General features: G+C 35.6%; 1 protein-coding gene across 1 annotated transcript; it reads left to right on the forward strand.

The window, feature by feature from the left end:
• The first annotated feature begins 211 nt into the window (after window positions 1-211).
• On the forward strand, window positions 212-6,860 carry tmem200b (transmembrane protein 200B). The gene is made up of 2 exons (XM_039680490.2): window positions 212-559; window positions 3,296-6,860. The coding sequence occupies exon 2, from the start codon at window positions 3,332-3,334 to the stop codon at window positions 4,472-4,474; it is 1,143 nt and encodes a 380-aa protein (XP_039536424.1). The 5' UTR covers window positions 212-559; window positions 3,296-3,331; the 3' UTR covers window positions 4,475-6,860.
• The last annotated feature ends 13,569 nt before the right edge of the window (window positions 6,861-20,429 follow it).

Consider the following 20,429-nt stretch of genomic DNA (forward strand, 5'->3'; position numbering starts at 1 on the left):
AAATCATGTGTCTGTCTATGGTTATTTCTACTTTAGCTACTTCCATCAGGCATTTCGTCTTATTTTCCCTCATTATATGCCATATTTAAACACATCCACCAACATATTTTGAGGCTTTACTTCTCAAACCCCCAAAGGGGTTAATGTAGCCTGTTGAATGTGCATTATGGGCCATGTCTGATTATATGGAAAGCGAAGTGAAGTCTGGTCACTCACTCCATTGAGTCTAATTAAAAAAACACACACGACGAAGGAGGCGCTCTCCTCAACACTTTACTGAGGGAAGTACATGAAACGTGGACATTGGAGAACGGTCAGACGTTAACTAGTGATGAAGGAGCGACATTTACCTTATGTTTCTTTTGAAAGTCAGTTCTTTTAACAATTTAGTGTCCTTTTCTGGAGAGGAAGAGCTGTCATGGGAGACCCGCGGCAGCCTGCACGCGTCTGGATTATTGATGGAGAACCGCGAAACTTCGCAGTGGATGAAAAACATCACGAGCACGCGAGTCCGGAGCGGTAGAACGATGGAACGCGGACGCGATACATTGTAACAAAGGCAAGTAAACGCATCGTGTCTGATACTTTGTTACTAGTTACGTCAAAGCGCCAATGTCAATATCTTGACCTTATTAGAGGTCGATATATTTCAAATGTTAGGTCTATCTCAAGTCTAATCTTAAATCGAGATTGTGCTTTCAACACGGGCTGTTTAATTTAATGTCGTACAGAGAGACATGTATTTATTAGAATGCATGAATTTGAGATTGAGCCCACTATTAAGGGGGAAAAAGTATTGTTAGCACAAACTAGAGCTGCTTATGTGTAAAATGGCAATGAATTACAATGACATAATGGATGATTTCTATGTGGTGCATTATTTAACATATAATAACAAATAAATTGGGGAATGAGTCCTTGCTGCAATGTCAGACATTTTCTTGAATTGTGAATAGGAGATGTGAAAAGTCGTAAATACAGCAGAGGTGACACTATGAATCCATTTAGACTGTATGCATCTATGCTAATGATGCCAGTAATATTTAGAGTTCACACATGAATGTTAGTTCAACTACAAAGGGATGTCTTGGGTGCATAATTGTCTGTACAAATAATCAAGAAATAATTTGAAACATTCAACACAATTGGGATTTAACGATTGATCTACATCTGCTGTTTATATTTTATACTCTTGTATAATTAATTTCACCCATTTGGGAACCAGAGTGAACAGCCATTAAAAGTAAAGCTGAAATTTGTAATGGAAAAAAGAGGTCTGGAATTCATCAGTCAAGTCCTTTGATGAATCAGTCCAAACATATGCTCCAAGATGCATGGATGGCACTATACATTGTTTCTCTATATGGATCGCATTTAACTTACAGAGTTGAACATTTTCATAGTTGTAAAGGGATATGTTTAATTTTATGATGCAGCTTTGATTTCAAAAGGCAGTTTTGACCAATTTTGCATATTATTATTATACACAATTATGGCCTCAGCCTCATTGTTTACATTGGCCATATTACTTTGCATCTTTAAATAGCTTTCAAGTTCTATCTAGTACTCAGAACATCCAAAGCATTTCATATGAGTTTAAACAAACCAAGCGAGTTGGCAGAATTGTAAATGGCATTTTCGGAGTTGTTGAGAAACCTCTGCCAATGGAGCGTTTGTTATTCCAGAGTGAATTTGCCACATCAAATTTGTCATTTATGGACTTTTGTTTGGCCAAAACATAGCATGGACTTTGGAGAAGTCATTTAATGTCATTTCATTTCATGAAGTCATTTAAAGACATTATCTTTGACACACATACATACTATACATAACAAACTTTAGTAAGGGTCTTACTGGAGACTATTGCTTTGGCATTGTCACATGCATCCCATAAACAACATTTGCAACTCAATTATATTAAACTATGATTTCCAATTTATTATATAATACAATAAAATCATTTGATCATCTACTGGCGAATAAGTTCTTTGTTTGTGCCATTTATCTTTGAATTTCTCATCAAAGACGCACTGGTTCAGACATGGGCAGCATTTTGTCTTTATAAGTGTAAGTGTTATTCACAAATATCATGCAACAGTTATGCAATTACAAATCCATGGGGTAAATTAACAATTCATTAATTTCTTTACACATCCCATGAGTCCAGTGCTTGATTTGTATTTAACCTGGAACATTCCTGTAATGTATTACTATGTGCTTTCAGTGCTTTTTGAAGTTTGTGCAAGACAAATCACTGCACTTGTTTTCTTAAATTATTTAAAACAAGACAAGCCCCTATGGATTAAATATTAATATAAGACATTATAAATAACAGGAGCATTAGCATTAATGTATCAATCACTATAATAGCATTATAATAGTTGTAGCATATAGATGATCCAATCTGTATAGGCTTCATTTACCCTTGGCAACCTGTATCCGGATGTTGTCCACATACACATACGCTACTTTCAATGATTTTCATGAAATGATTATTTTCAACATACAAGATTAATGTTGGGAAATAGAGGCTAAAGTAAAAAGTTGTTTTATGCTACAAAGCCATTTGAAGCTTCTGCCTTTCAAACGCACCACAGAAATAATTTAAATATAGCAGGGATGCACCGATATGAACATTTTGGCTGATACGATAACCGATAATTCTTTATATTTGAAAACCGATAACCGATATATCGGCCGATAAATCTAAATCCAATTTTTTTATATATATATTTTTGGAGAGCCTGATTGCAAAAACAAAAGTCTCACAATTAAAATCCATTTCCCAATCACACAATTATAATGTTCTCATCATAATTTCATGAAGCCGATATGACAGGATATTTTGCACTTGCACTTTATAGGAAACTCTATATTTCCTTTTTGATTCCGATCATATTTCAAGCAATTAAGATCAATCACGTTGAACAGTGCGCATCTTACGTGTCTCAAGTGTCAAGTGTTGAAGGAAATAATTCATTATTTATCAGCTTTAATATATCAGCCAAATTTTATTATCGGGCCGATAACGATAACATAAAAATGAGCAAATATCGGCCGATACCGATATGGTGGCCGATATATCGTGCATCACTAAAATATTGTGTGGGAAATATGATTGGTTATCCAGATACAGAGGCCACTTAACGTGAAGAAATGTAAACACGCCGTGTCCTTATTGGCTAATGATCCAATCTATTCACAGGGATTACAAGAGTTAAATTCTAACAGTCTAAAATAAATTACTGAACGCATGTCACCACTTGACCTCAACCTTTCCTCCTCACCTTTACAGATTCCCATAAGGGATAATCACAGACCAGCCTGTGCCATGAGGTCTCAGAAGCCCTGCAGCCGGACGTCGGGCACACCTTCCCGTCAACGCCTGCCACGTTTCAGTCTTCACTCCAGGAGAAAGAAGGAATGCGTAATCCAGGGAAAGCTGCGTATCCGTTCCATGCCAGGCGCCTTTCTGGTTCTTGGGGTGGTGGTTGTCGTTGTTGGCACTGCACTTGCCGTGGCGGGCTACTGGCCATACAGGGCCCATCGATCATCAGTGGGCACAGTGGAGGAAGGATCCTCTCGAACCGCATCAGGATGGGGAATAGCGTCCAAAGGACTGCTTTCTGCGGCGAGTCTGGTTCACAGTGAAAGGATGAAACTTCTAGGACCGGTCATAATGGGAGTGGGACTTTTCATACTTATTTGTGCCAATACGGTACTCTACGAGAATCGGGACAGGGAAACTCAAATGCTCCTGGCTCAGATGCGGAGCGTCATTTGTTCAGTTTCTGCAGCCATGCCTTCGGCGGACCTCTTGCAAGTGAACTCTCTTGCCAGGCACTACCAATGGGTCAGCAGTTTACCTGCAGCCCACCTAAACATCCTCTGCCTGCACGAAATGTCCAGCTCGGAGCCTCTACTCCAAGTAAAGAGCATGGATGAGGAGCACACTGAGGTTCTTCATCATCAGGACTCTTCCTCGTCCCCCTCCGACTCTTGCAACAACAGCAAAGAGGAACAAGGGGCCATCTCTGCACTGGATCTGCGGCAAGACACTCACGTTGGACTCAGCAACTGTGTGACCACATCCTCAATGTCCACACTAGGTGGGGAGGACTGTGAGATCTTCTCCATCCCACCCAGACGCTCTTACAGCATGAGCCACAGGACTAAACCACATATATCACCCAGGGATCTGGTTCATCCAGAGTACAACACTATGTCCTCTATGGGTCACCAAAGACTGCTTCCAGGACAATCCAGCTCAGAGGTGTGTGTGAACATGGTTGGCGTTGGCCTTATACCGGTGGAAGAGCAGAGGCACCGCAGCTGGCCGCGACTAGACCTCGGGAGTGCCAGGAGGTATCTCAAGCTGGAGAACAAAGAGGACTCTGTGGACAAGTTACTGGACCAGCTTGAGCAGCAATGCTTACAGATGGACAAAAGCTATGGCTCAGGACCCTTCCAGTGAGCTGCAGTTTAATCATTACATTAATGGATTGGCAGCTCCCGTGGTCATTAGGAGGAATATTACGCTTGGAATAACTCAAATGGATATTATTTGCACAGTTTCTGGAATCCCTTGAGGCCAAACTCATTTCTAAGACCTGGCCATTTTACTCACTTGACTGGTTTTTGTAACTAGTTTGGAGATTTGCGAAGTATGAAAATGTCAATTGGACGACCTGCTGCACTTGACGGTGTGGGAATATAAATATACGTACTGTTTTACAGTCATGGGAATGTGCTAAATAGTTGTCAGATGATTGGATGGATCCCATGGCTTATGTGTAAAAGGCCAGTTGGTGGGATCAGTTTGTTTAGGGTGACCATATTTTGATTACCAAAAACCAGGCCACTCGGCCCAGCAAACACATGGGCCAACTCAAATGATACTCGAAGTTTGCCCAAAGATACCTTATTAATTTCAATACATTTAAAGGGTTAGTTCACCCAAAAATTACTTTATCAAACGACGAGAACAGTTTTTGTGCGCAAAAACAAACAAAAATAACGACTTTATTTCAAATATTCACTTCCTTCTCCATGAGCCTGTAGTCAGTTAACGTAGTGTGATTGCGTAAAGCTACGTCACACGTAGGCTCACTATTGGCCGACGCTGGTCATGTGTGTGATGCGTGTGACGTACAATAACAGAAGCTTACGCTATTAAACTAGTAACCTGACTCGCGCAGAGGGATAAATAAACCAATAGTTGAAATAAAGTCGTTATTTTTGCGCACAAATAGTGTTCTCGTCATTTGATAAACTTAATATTGAGCCACTGTAGTCACTATTTTAACGATGTCTTTAATGACTTTTCGAGGACAGCAAGTGTCAGTCCCTCAAGAAGCCTATGGACTAGTATGCAGGAGCGATCTTAATATCTTAAATATCTTAATTTGTGTTTCGAAGATGAACGAAGGTCTTACAGGGTTGGAACAACATGAGGGTGAGTAAATACTGACAGAATTTTCATTTTTGGGTGAACTAACCCTTTAAAGTAGGCTATGCCTCCTCTGTATGGATAGAAAATTGTTATATTGTTATATGAAAACAGGACATGTCCTGGGAAAACAGGACAGTTGGTCACCCTAAGTTTGTTACTTGTTACTGGGACACAGTAAGCAGCATTTCTTAATATTTGAGGTAGAATAAACTAAGAACTCGGCAGTGACTAGATTCAAAGTAAACACATTTCTAACATTCGAATTCAGGTCAGCCTAAAGTATAACTGTGGATTTGATAGAGAGAGCCAAAAATAGAGAATGCTGGTTCTTTGAGCAAATCCAAACTGTGTGCTTACTATTGAAATGTCTATTATAATTCATTTAAATGGTTGCAACTTGCAAGTTAAGGTAGCGCAACCTCAGTTGCAATGTCTGTAAATCTGTGTCTATGGTTTCCCAGAGTGTCTATTCTCCTTGTATCTCACCTTTCTTCCATCTTTGCCTGAGGGTGCAGCGCCCTCTTGGCTTCATTAACCAAGGTGATCAGTGTTTTTTACGGAGGCGTATTGCTTTAACTTGAAGAAAAAAAATCTGCCCTGTTTTTCTGAATTAACAAGTTAATTATCTCAGAATTACGAGATCATTTTTCATGGGAAAAAGTTTTTACTCTGTTTTTCTGAATTAACGAGTTAATTTTTCATGGAAATTTTTTTTGCTCTGTTTTTCTGAATGAATGAGTTAATTTTTCATGAGAAAAAAAAATTTGCTCTCTTTTTCTGAATTAACGAGTTATTTTTTCATGAGAAAAAATTTTTTTGCTCTGTTTTTCTGAATTAACGAGTTAATTTTTCATGAGAAAAAAAAATTTTGCTCTGTTTTTCTGAATTAACGAGTTAATTTTTAATGGACATTTTTTTTAATTCAGAAAAACAGAGCAAAAAAAATGTCCATGAAAAATTAACTTATTAATTCAGAAAAACAGCAAAAACTTTTTTCTCATGAAAAATTCACTCGTTAATTCAGAAAAACAGAGCAAAAAATTTTTCTCATGAAAAATTAACTTGTTAATTCAGAAAAACAGAGTAGTTTCCTTTTTTCTTCAAGTGAATGCAATACACCTTCATAGTTTTTGCATGCACTAATGCGGGTATATAATTGCTTTCCCTTTAAAGGGTGGAGCTTGACAGAGCTCATCCTCTTAACAGTGAGAATGTGTAACTTCACTCTGTTTACAAAAACAAGGCTGCCACCCTGTCTCTATTTTGTCTGGTCTGTTGTGTTGTTTGCTGTGTTCTCAATCTATACTGAGCAATATCCACAGTCTGATCAATCAGTAATCAGATACTTTACACCACCTTTGAATTGAATTCCATGCCTGTGTTGCAAATAAAAGGCAAAACAAAACCACTTTAAATGTAAGTGATTTTTAACTAAATTGTTGTGCGTGAAGACTCAGGCTATGTTTACACGAAACTTTTCTGAAGAGAAAACGCAAAAGTGGCTTTGCGTTATCACTTTTTATTCTGCGTTTAGACGAGTGTTTTGGGTCGGAAATCCGCGTGCATATGCACGCAAAAGTGTGTGAAATTCAATGTAGTACTCGGGCAAAGCAGCTCTTGATGTCCTTGGCTTAAAAAAACTAAAAATGAACGTTACTATTTTATTTAAACTCTAAAGTACATTTATATTAATGCATAAATAAAGATTACATTTTCTTTCTCAAACACCTACACCTGATTTTGGAATCCTACAACAGGAATCCCTGTTGTTTAAAGGTGCAGAAAGGCATAATATTATTGTAATGAAGCAGAGCTAAGCGATGCGCTTTATGTGTCCTAGAATTATGGATGTTTAATGTTAAACTGCTGGAACCACCTTAAAAGCCTTAAAAGCAAGGTCTGTTTCAGGGATGATGGATGAAAGCATTGTAACATATTCACATTGTAAGTGTGAATATATGGTGCTTGTACTGAGACATTACTTAGACATTATATTTTTTCTCCCAAGTTTAAGAAATTAACTACTTATTTTACAGACATCAATAGTTTAAGATTTAAGTCCTCCCTTTCATCGTTACACATTACAAATCTAGCAAACGGTAATGACACTAGCATTTGCATACCAAATTATGATTGGTCTTTTTGCTGCTACATCATTTTACAGTCTTCACTGCATATTACTATCAACCTTTCTGTCCATATTTATCCTACAGTGGATATAAAAAGTGTCCTGTTATAGACCATTTTGCAAGATGTAAACAACACTGGTCCAGAAGCACTTCCTGTTTCAGTTTTTTAACACTACATAAAATCTGGGAGAAAATACAACCAACAAAACATATAAAACTGAATCAAAAAGTTAAACAAACATCTTTAAGATGTTTTCTTTACATGTGAAATAAAGAAAACAGTTACACACTGGAAGTGTTTCTGGACCAGTGTTGTTTGCATCTTGTAAAATGGTCTATAACAGTTGGTATTTGTGATGTAAAAGCTGTCTTCTAAAAGCTGATTTTTCTGTAGGATTCAGGTTTGGGCTCTGGCTGGACCATTTTTAAAACATTATTCTTCATTTGCTAAAGCCATTCTTTTGTTGATTTTTGATCATTGTCATACTGAAAGGTGAAAGTCTTTTTAATTTTAATATCTTAATCAAAAACAACTGATTTTCACAACTTTAATGTAAAAATGACACCCTATGGAATGACAAAAAAAAAATTACCCATTTAATTGGGGAAAAAAACTTTTATAATTGATCATAGTTGTGTTCAGAATGAACAAGCGATAGCTACTAAATTGGCTTTATGCCCAGCTGCACTACTTCCTGAACTTCAGCCAGCTCCTTGTTTCCTGTCTGCCATTATTGGCCAAATTGATTAATTCAGGTGTGTCTGATTATTGTTGCCATGACTACTGAGGTCAGGTACACCTGAATTAATCAATTTGGCCAACAATGGCAGACAGGAAACAAGGAGCTGGCTGAAGTTCAGGAAGTAGTGCAGCTGGGCATAAAGCCCATTGCCACACAATATCAAAGTAAAAAACAATGTATTAGTGCAACTTTCTTGAAGTAAAATCACTAAAAGCCTTCCTTCCGCTAGAAAAAAATAGTCCCTGAGCGTGAACAGCAACAACGTTGCAGTGCATGAAAGCTCAAATAAAAACAACATGGAATCGCAGTGTTGCGCAGCGATCAATATAGAACCGTTGGGTGAAGCGGTCATAGCCGTGTTTTAACGTGAATAAGGCACAGCTCTTGACCAATCAGAATCAACGATTCGAACTAACCGTTTTATAATAATGATTATCACCTCTATGATTAACTCCACGATTAAGGACTCAATGATTAACTCCAAAGAGAAAACCAGTCAGTGATGCTGCTGTCAAGAAGCATTAAGGCCGTGTGTCCACCAAAGCGTTTTTTCACGCGCCTGGCGTATGTTTTCAATTGTTTTCAATGGGAGCGCCGAGTTTTTTTAAATGCCATGAGCGTACCGAGGCGCTGAGCGTTTTTTTCACGCTGAAGCGCCGAGCGCCCAGCGTTTTTTACTGTGTCAATCACACTCGTGTACGCGCGGATCACGAGAGAGCGCTCGTGCACACACACAGCGCGCCGTCAATCAAAACAAACTCAAGATTGCCGGTGTGTGGCAGCTGTGCGAATGGCGGAGAAACAACCTAAACTGCCAATTTCTCGAGTGGAACCTGCTCATAAAACAAGAAGGCTAAAAGGAAGAAAATGATGACGATAAACAAGCGAATTAGACAGAGCCCATTGACTCAGTGTCTAAACTCTAGCCGCGTTACATGTAGATAAAATGTCACGCACTGTGCAAAACAACAATTGGAACCTGTTAATTCACAGGCTTGTCATGTTGCTGAAACCTGAAATAATATTGTGGCGATATAATATTGAGGCCGAGGGACAGGGACATGAGAGCGGCGCGAGGCCGGTGGCGTGAGTGGACGACACCTGTGAGACACACCGGTCTGTCTCGCATCTCTCACGGAGGAGCGGAGGCAAAGGAGGATCGCGACGACAGTGGAGAGAGGTACAGGCCTGATTTTATGTTATGATTTTATGTTCTGTCTTGTGTGTTGTCCGTGAGGGGCTGCTAGCTTATACTTTAATTTTGTATTTGTTTATTAAACTAAACTTGTTGAACGTTCGCCGGTTCCCGCCTCCTTTTCCTCAAACAACTGAACTCGATATAATGTATTAGCAAACCTTATCTAGCAGTACATGTCGCTAGAATAATAATTACTTGAATTTTATTACATAAGTTACGTTATCGTTATATTATCTTAGCCTACTAGCTATTTATAACTTCTAGAAAGGGTGCAACGTTATAAATTTACATTACATGCATTGCAAAATACGTAGCCTAATGACAAAGTATGGGCAGTCATTAGTCAATGTAAAGCATATTGTTGATGTTTCGTCCCTACAAGTGAATGTGCCTTAAACATAAAGCTATCCGCCGTCATTGGTGTAAATTAAACACTTTTCTTGGTTGAGAGAAAAGCCTCATTTGAAAGTTGCTTTTAACATTAGTTTAAGTGTGAACTGTTCTTAATGTTTCTACAACACATTCACTATGGTACTGTGTGCTCTTTTGTTATTATCAACACTATAATGACCTAAATCAAGAATTATTAATTGATATGAATTATTATTTTATTTTACCATTATTTTCCATATTCATTGGGGCTGACACAGTTTTATCCATAGCACTTCCCACAAGACAGAAAAAATATATACGTTTATAAAATATAATTATATATATATATATATATATATAGTTCGAAACTGTAAATATTATAAAACATTATTAGAGTACTTTTTACAAGAAACTGTCAGCCTTTAATTAAAAATTAAAAATTTACATTTAATACAACATTACTTGCTGTTTCTTTGTGATATTATTTGTGTTATTTACTTGCAGTTTGAGTGAAAATTGTAAATCCTAGACCAATATATATTTGTTTTCAGTGTAAAACATTCAAACACTCAGGACTGCAGTTTACAAAAGTCTGATGATTCGGCAGAATACAACAACCTCGGTTTATCAACTATACCCCGACTTCATAAGTAACAACCCACTTTGTATCTAACTGGCAAACTGATAAACGTAAAACACGAGAAGAAAAAAAAAACTTTGTGAATTTGGTTCAGTAGGTTTCTGTGATGGAAGAGGAAGGAGGAGGGGAAGAGAAATTCCTCTGCTGTAATTAGTGTTTTTTTGTTAGGTTTTATGGCTCCTTCCGGGCAGGTATGCAGTCTCTCGTGATCTCTTCTCATTTAATTGATCATTTACAAGATGGCTTCTGCGATTCTAACAGCTTGTAAAGCTAGCAGGCAAGACCCATGCGTTTTTTGCCAAAAGTTCCATGAGGAAGAGTTGTATGTACCGTAGGTGGAGAGGGGGCAGAGCAGAGAACTAAAGTGCAAAACAGATTTGTGTGTGTGAATTTTAATATGATGTTTCAAACAATTGCAAGGCAATAAATACAGACACAGTACAAATGTGTCAGCTGGTTGTAGGCAGGATTGCTATTGATATTTACATGTGAGGAGAACAGAAACACAGTGCAATGTGAAAAATTCAGAGCATGTTCCAAATAAGTTAAGACCATGATGCACAGTGTGAGTATTTGGCACAATGGCAAATTTGGTTGTTTGTGGTTATACTGAACAGCACTATTTTAATGTTAAACCTCTGGGGTTCTTCGGGTCAATAATGACCCGAAGCGTTTAAATAAAAAAAGTAAAAAATCGTAGCTTCCCCGGGATGGTCCGAAATTTGGTAACTTTGTTGGTATTTGGTATATGAACACCCCAAAAAATTGGGGACAGGATTTGAAAAGTCTAAGTGGTCGTAAAAAAAATAGTCACACATAGGACCAGAGCTATATCTGTTTTATAATATTAGTTTTAATCTGTTGTATAATATTAGTTTTAAAATGTTGTATAAGTTCAAAATTGTATGTATTATTCTTTTGTTATGAATACATCCACGATTAAGTTCAAATTTAGGTTAAGTTCCACATACAAAAATCAAATGCATTTAATTTGTATTTTATTTCATTTTCAATGCACAGTTAACAGAAAAACGTAAAAAGTTTGTAATGACTTAGGCCGTACACCCTCAAGTTGCTCTAAACTTATGAGTTTCTTTTTTCTGCTGAACACAAAATAATGTTAAAGGATGTTTGTGATCAAACGGTTGACAGTACCCATTGACTTCCATAGTAGGAAAAAATAAACACTACTATGAAAGTCAATGGCTACCATCAACTGTCCGGTTACCAGCATTCTATAAAATATATCTACTTTTGTGTTCAACAGAATAAAGAAACTCAGGTTTGGAACAACATGATGGTGACAAAACATTTTTTGGGGGGGCTAGTATTTCATATTTCATTATTTTTATTATAAATAGTAGGGATGGGCAATGATTAATCGTGATTAATCACATCCAAAATAAAAGTTTGTGTTTACATGATATATGTGTGTGTAGTGTGTATAATTATTTTGTATATATAAATACACACACATGCATGTATATATTTAAGAAAAATGTGTTCTTAATAGGGATGGGCAACGATTAATCGCATCCAAAATAAAAGTTTGTGTTTACATGACATGTGTGTGTGTAGTGTGTATAATTATTTTGTATATATAAATACCCACACATGCATGTATATATTTAAGAAAAATGTGTTCTTAATATATCAAATATTTATATTTATATATAATATTAATTGTGAATAAATATATATAAAATATATACATGCACATATTTCTTAAATATATACATGCATGAGTGGGTATTTATATATACAAATTAATTAAACACACTACACAAACATATATTATGTAAACACAAACTTTTATTTTGGATGTGATTAATCGCGATTAATCGTTGCCCGTCCCTAGTTCTTAATATATCAAATATTTATATTATACATAATACTAATTATGTATAAATATATATATAAAGTACATACATGCAAATATTTCTTAAATATATACATGCATGTGTGTATTTATATATACAAAATAATTATACACACCACACACGCATATATTACGTAAACACAAACTTTTATTTTGGATGCGATTAATTGCGATTAATCATTGCCCGTCCCTAATAAATAGTAATTTCATCATAATTATATAATATTATATAGCCTATTATTATATATACGTTGTAAACCGGTATATTGGCGTTACCCTCAATTGCCTTGCTTTTACTCATTGTCAGAAACTACGTAGCCATTCAATTTGGCAGAGTTGGTGAGTTTTATGGCAGTCCTGGACCATGGTCTTCATCTTAGACAAATGGACACAGCATTGCAGCTTGTGCTTTGCCAGATATATTATCCTCTGGCACACGGTTATTAGCCGGCATCAGCATCTGCGGTGCATTAAAAAAGTTTAGTAAAAGCTTGCACAGATTCAAAGGTCCTCTCGGCACCTTTTACATGTGTCAGAAGTCTGTTTAAAACATCACCTCTGTGCCCTAAACACAGCCAGATGCAGAATTTGGGAAAAAAATTGAGAGCCATTATAGAGAGAACTGCTTGTCAAAGTATTAAAGTGGATTAAAGTTTTGAGCAATACATCATGTAACTCAAGACTTTGTGTCAGAGCATGTTGCTTGAGTTTGTTAATATGTGTGTGTTCAGGATGTTAGCAGGAGGGTTGTATAAACAGCCTGGATGTAATTGTTTTTTACTGCTGCGTGTCCCGAGGCACAGTCTCGTTGGCTTGTGTGCGGGCAGTCAATGGGATCCAGGTGTGACAACACACTTGCACGGCAATTCATAACTATTTTACCTTTTGGTTCATTGGTTGCTAATTCGTATGATCTCATTTGTATGTTTTTGTACAATCCGCTTACACCCCAGTAGATGTGGATCTTCTCGCTTACATTTTTCTAAATATCTTATGTATTTCATACAAATCAAATCTTACCAATACGAAATTGCCGTCTTGTGAAATAGTTAGGTTTTCTCATCAGGAGAACAACAGACTATTAAAAGAAGATGCCACAAGACAGCTAGAAAAAATTGATTGTACACTTTTTTATCATATTCATTTTCCACATTTACATGTGAACACATTCTAACAAACAAACTAGCTCTGAGATGTGATTGTGTGCTAATGTGTGCATTTTAGGTGCTAATATGTTCATTTTTAGTGTTAATATGTACATTTTTGGAGCTAATATGTCCATTTTAGGTGTTAACATGTACATTTTAAGTTGTTGATATGTACATTTTAGGTGGTAATATGTACATTTTAGGTGCTAATTTGTACATTTTGAGGTGCTAATCTGTACATTTTATGTGTTAATATGTACATTTTAAGTGTTAATATGTACATTTTAGGTGCTGATATGTACATTTTAAGTGTTGATATGTACATTTTAGGTGGTGATATGTACATTTTAGGTGTTAGTATGTACATTTTAGGTGCTAATATGTACATTTTAGGTGGTGATATGTACATTTTAGGTGGTGATATGTACATTTTAGGTGCTAATATGTACATTTTAGCTGGTCATATGTACTTTTTAGGTGGTGATATGTACATTTTAGGTGCTAATTTTAAAATTTCAGGTGCTAATATTTACATTTCAGGTGCTAATATGTACCACTAAGGTACCAATATGCTAGCCTGGCTGCGCCCGCCTACGCACTTCCGCTCAATTTCATTTTCCTTCAGTACTGCGTCTGGGACCGCTCCATATCCTTAGGTTTCCAGAAATCAATTTTTTGTAGGACCAATCAGCGAATAGAGGGAGTGGCTGAGAACGATGACGTTGATGTAGTGCGTCAGTTTGAGTGCAGTAATGGCAGCGTAGAAAGACGTGAGAAAAGCTATTCGGTCCGTTGTTGGAAAAGAAACTGCCGAATATACAGAATTTAAAGCCGGATTGTTGTCGTCTCACCTCTTGTTGCACAACGGAGGACCAAGTGAAGGAGGCAGAAAGGTTGGAAGTTTGTGCTGGGCAGCTCGTGCACAATGACCGTGACATTTTAGCCTGGTGTTCGGAAGCCCCGAGTCCTGGCTGCTAAACTATTGTTGAAGATCCGCTCAGGAGTCATGTCAGTCGCTCAGATTCCCAACAGTAAATTTACTGATTCTTTTGATGAATAGAACATTTTGAGCCCCTTTGTGCACTCGTACAGGAGGTTGGTGTGTCAGTTTTACATGTTGTAAATCATACAAATTGGTTGTGATTTAAAAAAAAAAATTGTCATAAATAAAAATTTGAAAACCCATACTTTGGAGACTATATTTGATTTTCAGTTTTAGATGTCAATGGTTAATTTGTTTTAATAAAAAAACAACTAAATGCCATATAAAAATGTACAAACGCATACTTTGAAGACCATAATTAAGGTAATTAAGAAACAAAAATACGTAATATGAAAAATTGTTGTTTATTACACATCTGCAGACAGACTGATCATTCACTGTAACTTACAGCATTGACTGAATAATCACTGTCCTTCATGTCAAATATACATTTCGAATTAATAATTGTTCCTAGATTAACAAAACCTGCAGCTCTCGTTGACTGAAATCCTATTGTAAATTTAATCCTCTGATCATTCGGAGTTCGGACTTGTTGTTTCTTTTACTGTCTATGGTTGTTTCCAGCCGTTTCGGCGCATGACATACGTCACTCACGACCACACATTAGCGATTGGCTATGGCAGATCGTGAGTGACTCTGGGCAGATCCAATAGATTTGAACTTTAATAGTGAACCCGCCTACAAGGAAGGAAACGTTTCTCAATTGAGGGAGGCCAGACTCTCTGTACAAATGAAATGTATGTACGAGAGTCTGGTAGAACCAGGCTACCAATATGCAGCCTTTGGGTACAAAAAAAAGTTTGTTTTTTTTGTTTTTTTAAGCTTTTGAAAAGGTACAGCCCCAGTGACAGCTTTTGTACCTTTTTTTTTCTGAGAGTGTAGGCGGGTTGAAAACATGCAGAATAGCTCCTTCTACTGAATGTAGTCTTTAACCTCTGGTCAAAAAATCCTCAGATGATGCAAAATGACGAATTATTTCAGCAATTTGTTGATGCATGGTATCACTGTTGTCTAATTTTTCATTCTCCTGACTGCAATGACAACTTTTACTGTGTGCACTTTTTGTAATCAGTGAATAATTTGACACGTCAATTGCCAAATGAAATGATCATGGAAGCCTTTCAATTTAGAACAATCAAGTTGTTATTAACTGTATTGAAAGAGCTCTTCTCATAACCCCTGTTATTGAATAAACATTTATTTGACATTTTTCTTTTTTTATACACATCTCTAAAGGCTTTTGTTTTGCATTGTGCACAAGCTCGTTTTTAACTGATCTGTGTACAGATCTTTTAAAACTGGACACAAATCCTTTGATCCTTTGAAACCTTTTTTTGTTTGTTATTCAGATGACATTGATTAATAATGATAATACTATAATCATAACAGATGTTCCCGGTTTATTTAAGAACACCAGATAGACCAGAACAATACCAGCACTAACAGCATAAAACCAGCCTGGACCAGAATTTTCAGTCATGGGTAAAATCATCCTCTCTGTTTGTGCTATCCTGGGAATCGTGCTATCAAACATGACTTTATTTTTTTAAATGAAGGACAAATCCCAATGACTTGTGGCTTTTGCAGATGCATACATCATCTCTTTAAATCTCTGAGCTCAGGTCTCTTATGTCTGAGTTAAAAGGCTTATATATACAGTAGAAAATAAATGAGATTTTTACTTCCAGAAACCTACTGTGGCACTCTATGCCCATGAGATTACTTAAAGGATTTCTGAGCACACATCTCCAAATCTATACAAAAATCTGACAGAAAAGAGAACAAAAATAAATAAAATGTAAAATAAAATAAAAATAAAAGTTAAATAAAGGAGAAAGTACTTGATGGAACTTCAGGAGAATGAGGCGTCTTGGGTCTGTTGACACTCCTCAATTAATTACCATTCACATGATGAGCATATTTGAACTTTAGGTGAGAAACAAAATTCTAACAATGCAGAATTTTGACCTGAAATATTATTAGGTAAATGAAGGGAACATTTTTATTTGAGAGCATGTACAAAAAAAAAAAAAAAAACATCATTCTGATCCTTGTTATTATAAAATATGCTGCATTGCAGAATCATCATTGAGATGTGTGGGACACATGCACTTAGTTGCCATTAATATGTTAATAATAATAATAATAATAATGTTCTTTTGATTTGGGGATGAAATATAACCCAGACATGTTTCATTACATTCAACCTTCATCAATTACCTATCAATTGAAATGATCTACGTATAACTTGATCTTTTTGATTATTTGCTGCACAGTTGTATTATTTGCTAATCTTAAAGGCTATCCAAAAATACAACTGAAGTAAAGTGGTAAATGTCGAGAACTTTCCGACAAGAGGACTTTTTTTTGTAAAGTTTTTGAAAAAGACACTTAAGGGTATTAAATGTGTACTAACACACCATTGAAGATCGAAAATGATTTATTAACAAGGATGCTTTTAAGTAGCATAATTTATATAAATGAAAAGGATACTTTAGTGCATTATACTTCAGCCAGACTGACTCATTCTGTTCTGTTCAGTGTAAACAGAAGAATATTATTTTAAAATTACATGTTAAATGCAATGCATTTCCATTTACAGAAAAGTATATACTTGATTGTCATGTCCTCAGTTAATACATTTTAAAAAACATGTTTATGTGGAATACAAAAGAACTTATTTTTAACAACGACAATTTTATTTATACAATGTTAGTTTGAACCAACATGTTCTGCACAAGAAAGTCATAATGAAAGTTTTCATTTTCGTGAGAACCAAGTTTAAAAAGTTGTGAATACTATATTAATTTTAATCCCTAAAAAAAATCAAAAATAAATACATCATTTAAAATGATGTATTTATTTTTTTATTTTTTTAGGGCTTAAAATTAATTTTCATAGTGTTAGGTCGCAACATAGCTTTAAATCTGTGTGCACTGGACGCTACTGGTTAGACCTCTTTATCTGCATGTTGTACTGTTCTGCATTATTACATGCTGAGCCTTAAGCAAATGGCTGCTATTAAATAAACATAAAAAGACCTTTGAACATCCTTTTGTGTTTACTTTATCCAGAGGGAAACGTTGACATAACCAGCGAACTGGAGCTTTATTTTAATTTTAACATTACATTTGATCTTTTTACATAATTGCACATTTCAGAACAAATTAATTATGAAATCAATTACTTTCAAGAATAATGTGAAATCATGTTTTTGCATAAACAAAACTGAAAACATGTTTGTCATAGAAGCATATCTATCTATCTATCTATCTATCTATCTATCTATCTATCTATCTATCTATCTATCTATCTATCTATCTATCTATCTATCTATCTATCTATCTATATATCTATCTATATATATATATATATATATATATATATATATATATATAGCATTCTATTGGAAGTGAAGAAGACGGGAGATAAATGAGAAGTGAAAAATATTGTAGCTCAGACCAGACAGTTCTATATATATATATTCTTCACTTCCAATAGAAAGCTATTGTTATTTTAAGTTATATCTCAAGTCTCCATCGATCATATAGAGAGAGCTGTTTGGCAATGTACACCTTTCAAGTTTCATCAGTTCCCTTTAAGACCGCAGGGGTGAAGAAAGAGAAGGAATCACTTTCTATCTAACCTTCGGATTTGGTCACAGATATCCAGAATCTGCCAAACTTGATTAGGATTAGTAACCCGATTAGTACCAGTGTGACCCCACCTGCTCTAGTTTTGGTCCTTTAAATTTTTTTGTTCGGTTTCCCTACATTGTTTGGGGACCAAACCTCCCATTATGTTTATGTGTGTGATTCAGGTATTCCCTATGTTATGGAGACAAAATGGTAGTACCACTAATCTTTGCCCAGTGGGGACATTGTTTGGACCACATGAGGAAAACGGCTTATAAATCATACTAAATTAAGCTTTCTGAAAATACAAAAATGCAGAAAGTTGTGGGTAGTAGCTAATTGGTGTAGATGGGTTAGAGTTAAGGGATAGAACCTATAAAAAGCATTATGTCAAGTCCTTATAAGACATGAAATCCCAAAATGTGTGTGTGTGTGTGGATGGATGGTGTAACAGTGCTGTAGGGGGTTCCTCTAGTCTAGCTCAAAGGTTTGTTTATCATCTTTCAATTCACAAAGCAGAAGAGAGAAGTTACTCTGTTATTCAAACGGAATAATCAAACCCTCTGCAGCTTCTTTTACTTCCTTACTAAGTCAGTTCATGCCTCTATAAGTCTATCCTTGTTTTCTTTCTCTCTTTTTAGACACATCAAACTCTCCAGTCTCATTTTCATATGCTCTTATATAAGATTAGCAATTTAAAATGGAAATATCAAGGAACTTAAAAGAGATTCGTTTTCAAATTTTTCATTTGGTATTCTCCATTTTCTCCACCAACTCTCGTTCATCATGCTGCTGATATCACTCAGCAGACCACTGGACTCTGATCCAAAAAAAAGTATATTTAACAAAATAATAACTTGTTTGTGTGTGTTACGCTCTAGGCAATGTTCTGCTGGGAAACCTTGGGTCCTGGCATGGTCTTACCTAAAACGTACCATCATTTTAGGTGCTAATATGTCCATTTCATGAGCTAATGTGTCCATTTTAGGTGTTAATATGTCAATTTTAGGTGTTAATATGTACATTTTAGGTGCTAATATGTCCATTTCATGAGCTAATATGTCCATTTTAGGTGCAAATATGTCCATTTCATGAGCTAATATGTCCATTTTAGGTGTTAATATGTACATTTTAGGTGGTAATATGTCAATTTTAGGTGTTAATATGTACATTTTAGGTGATAATATGTACATTTCAGGAGCTAATATGTCCATTTTAGGTGTTAATATGTACATTTTAGGTGGTAATATGTCAATTTTAGGTGTTAATATGTACATTTTAGGTGATAATATGTACATTTCAGGTGCTAATATGTACATTTTAGGTGCTAATATGTACCACTAAGGTACCAATATGCAGCCTTTGGATACAAAAGTGTACCTTTTGAAAAGGTACAGCTCCAGTGACAGCTTTTGAACCTTTTTTCTGAGAGTGTGGGCTTGGTATTAACACCTGCCAATCAGACAAAGTAATAAACAATAATACAGCTTTACTTTACATATCACACATGCACACTTCAAATAAGCCGACAGAATGAAGTATATGAGATTGACAACTAGTGGTCGAAATGGGTACTGCAGTCCTAATTCAAAATATTGGAAAGTGTTGTTAGCTGTTGTATCACCCAGACCAAAACAAAAAGAAACATTCTGACACGGAACGCACATTTCAAAGTAAAATAACTGTCTGTAGTTTTTGAACTCAGAATATTTACTAAATATCTGCAAATATGTCCTATTTTTATACTTTAGTACAGTCAAAAACTTACATACAGCACCTTTTACAGGATAAGAATGTGCATGTAAACAAGAAATATTTTCAAGATTTGTTATCACAACATATTTTCTTTTGTCAAATCAACTTTATAATAATTTATTTAGTTGAGATAACTTATTATTTTGAGTGTATGATGATTAAATTAATCTCCTTCATTGTGTTAACTCACTTTTTCCAGTTCAATAAACTTAAAAGTTTAAGGCAACCAGGTTACTTACTTTTTTTAAGTTAAACCAACAATATTTTTTTACAGTGTAGTAATCACATTTTTTCTTTTGTCAAATAAACTTAAATAATTGATTTAGTTCAGATAACATATAATTTTGAGTTTCTGATGATTAAATCATTCTCCTTCATTGTATTAACTCACTTTTTCCAGTTCAATCAACTTACAATTTTAAGGCAACCAGGTTACTTACTTTTTTAAGTTAAACCATCAATATTTTGCCTATGT

This window comes from Pimephales promelas, chromosome 18 (assembly GCF_988280905.1).
Source record: "Pimephales promelas chromosome 18, fPimPro1.hap1.1, whole genome shotgun sequence".
NCBI lineage: Eukaryota > Metazoa > Chordata > Actinopteri > Cypriniformes > Leuciscidae > Pimephales > Pimephales promelas.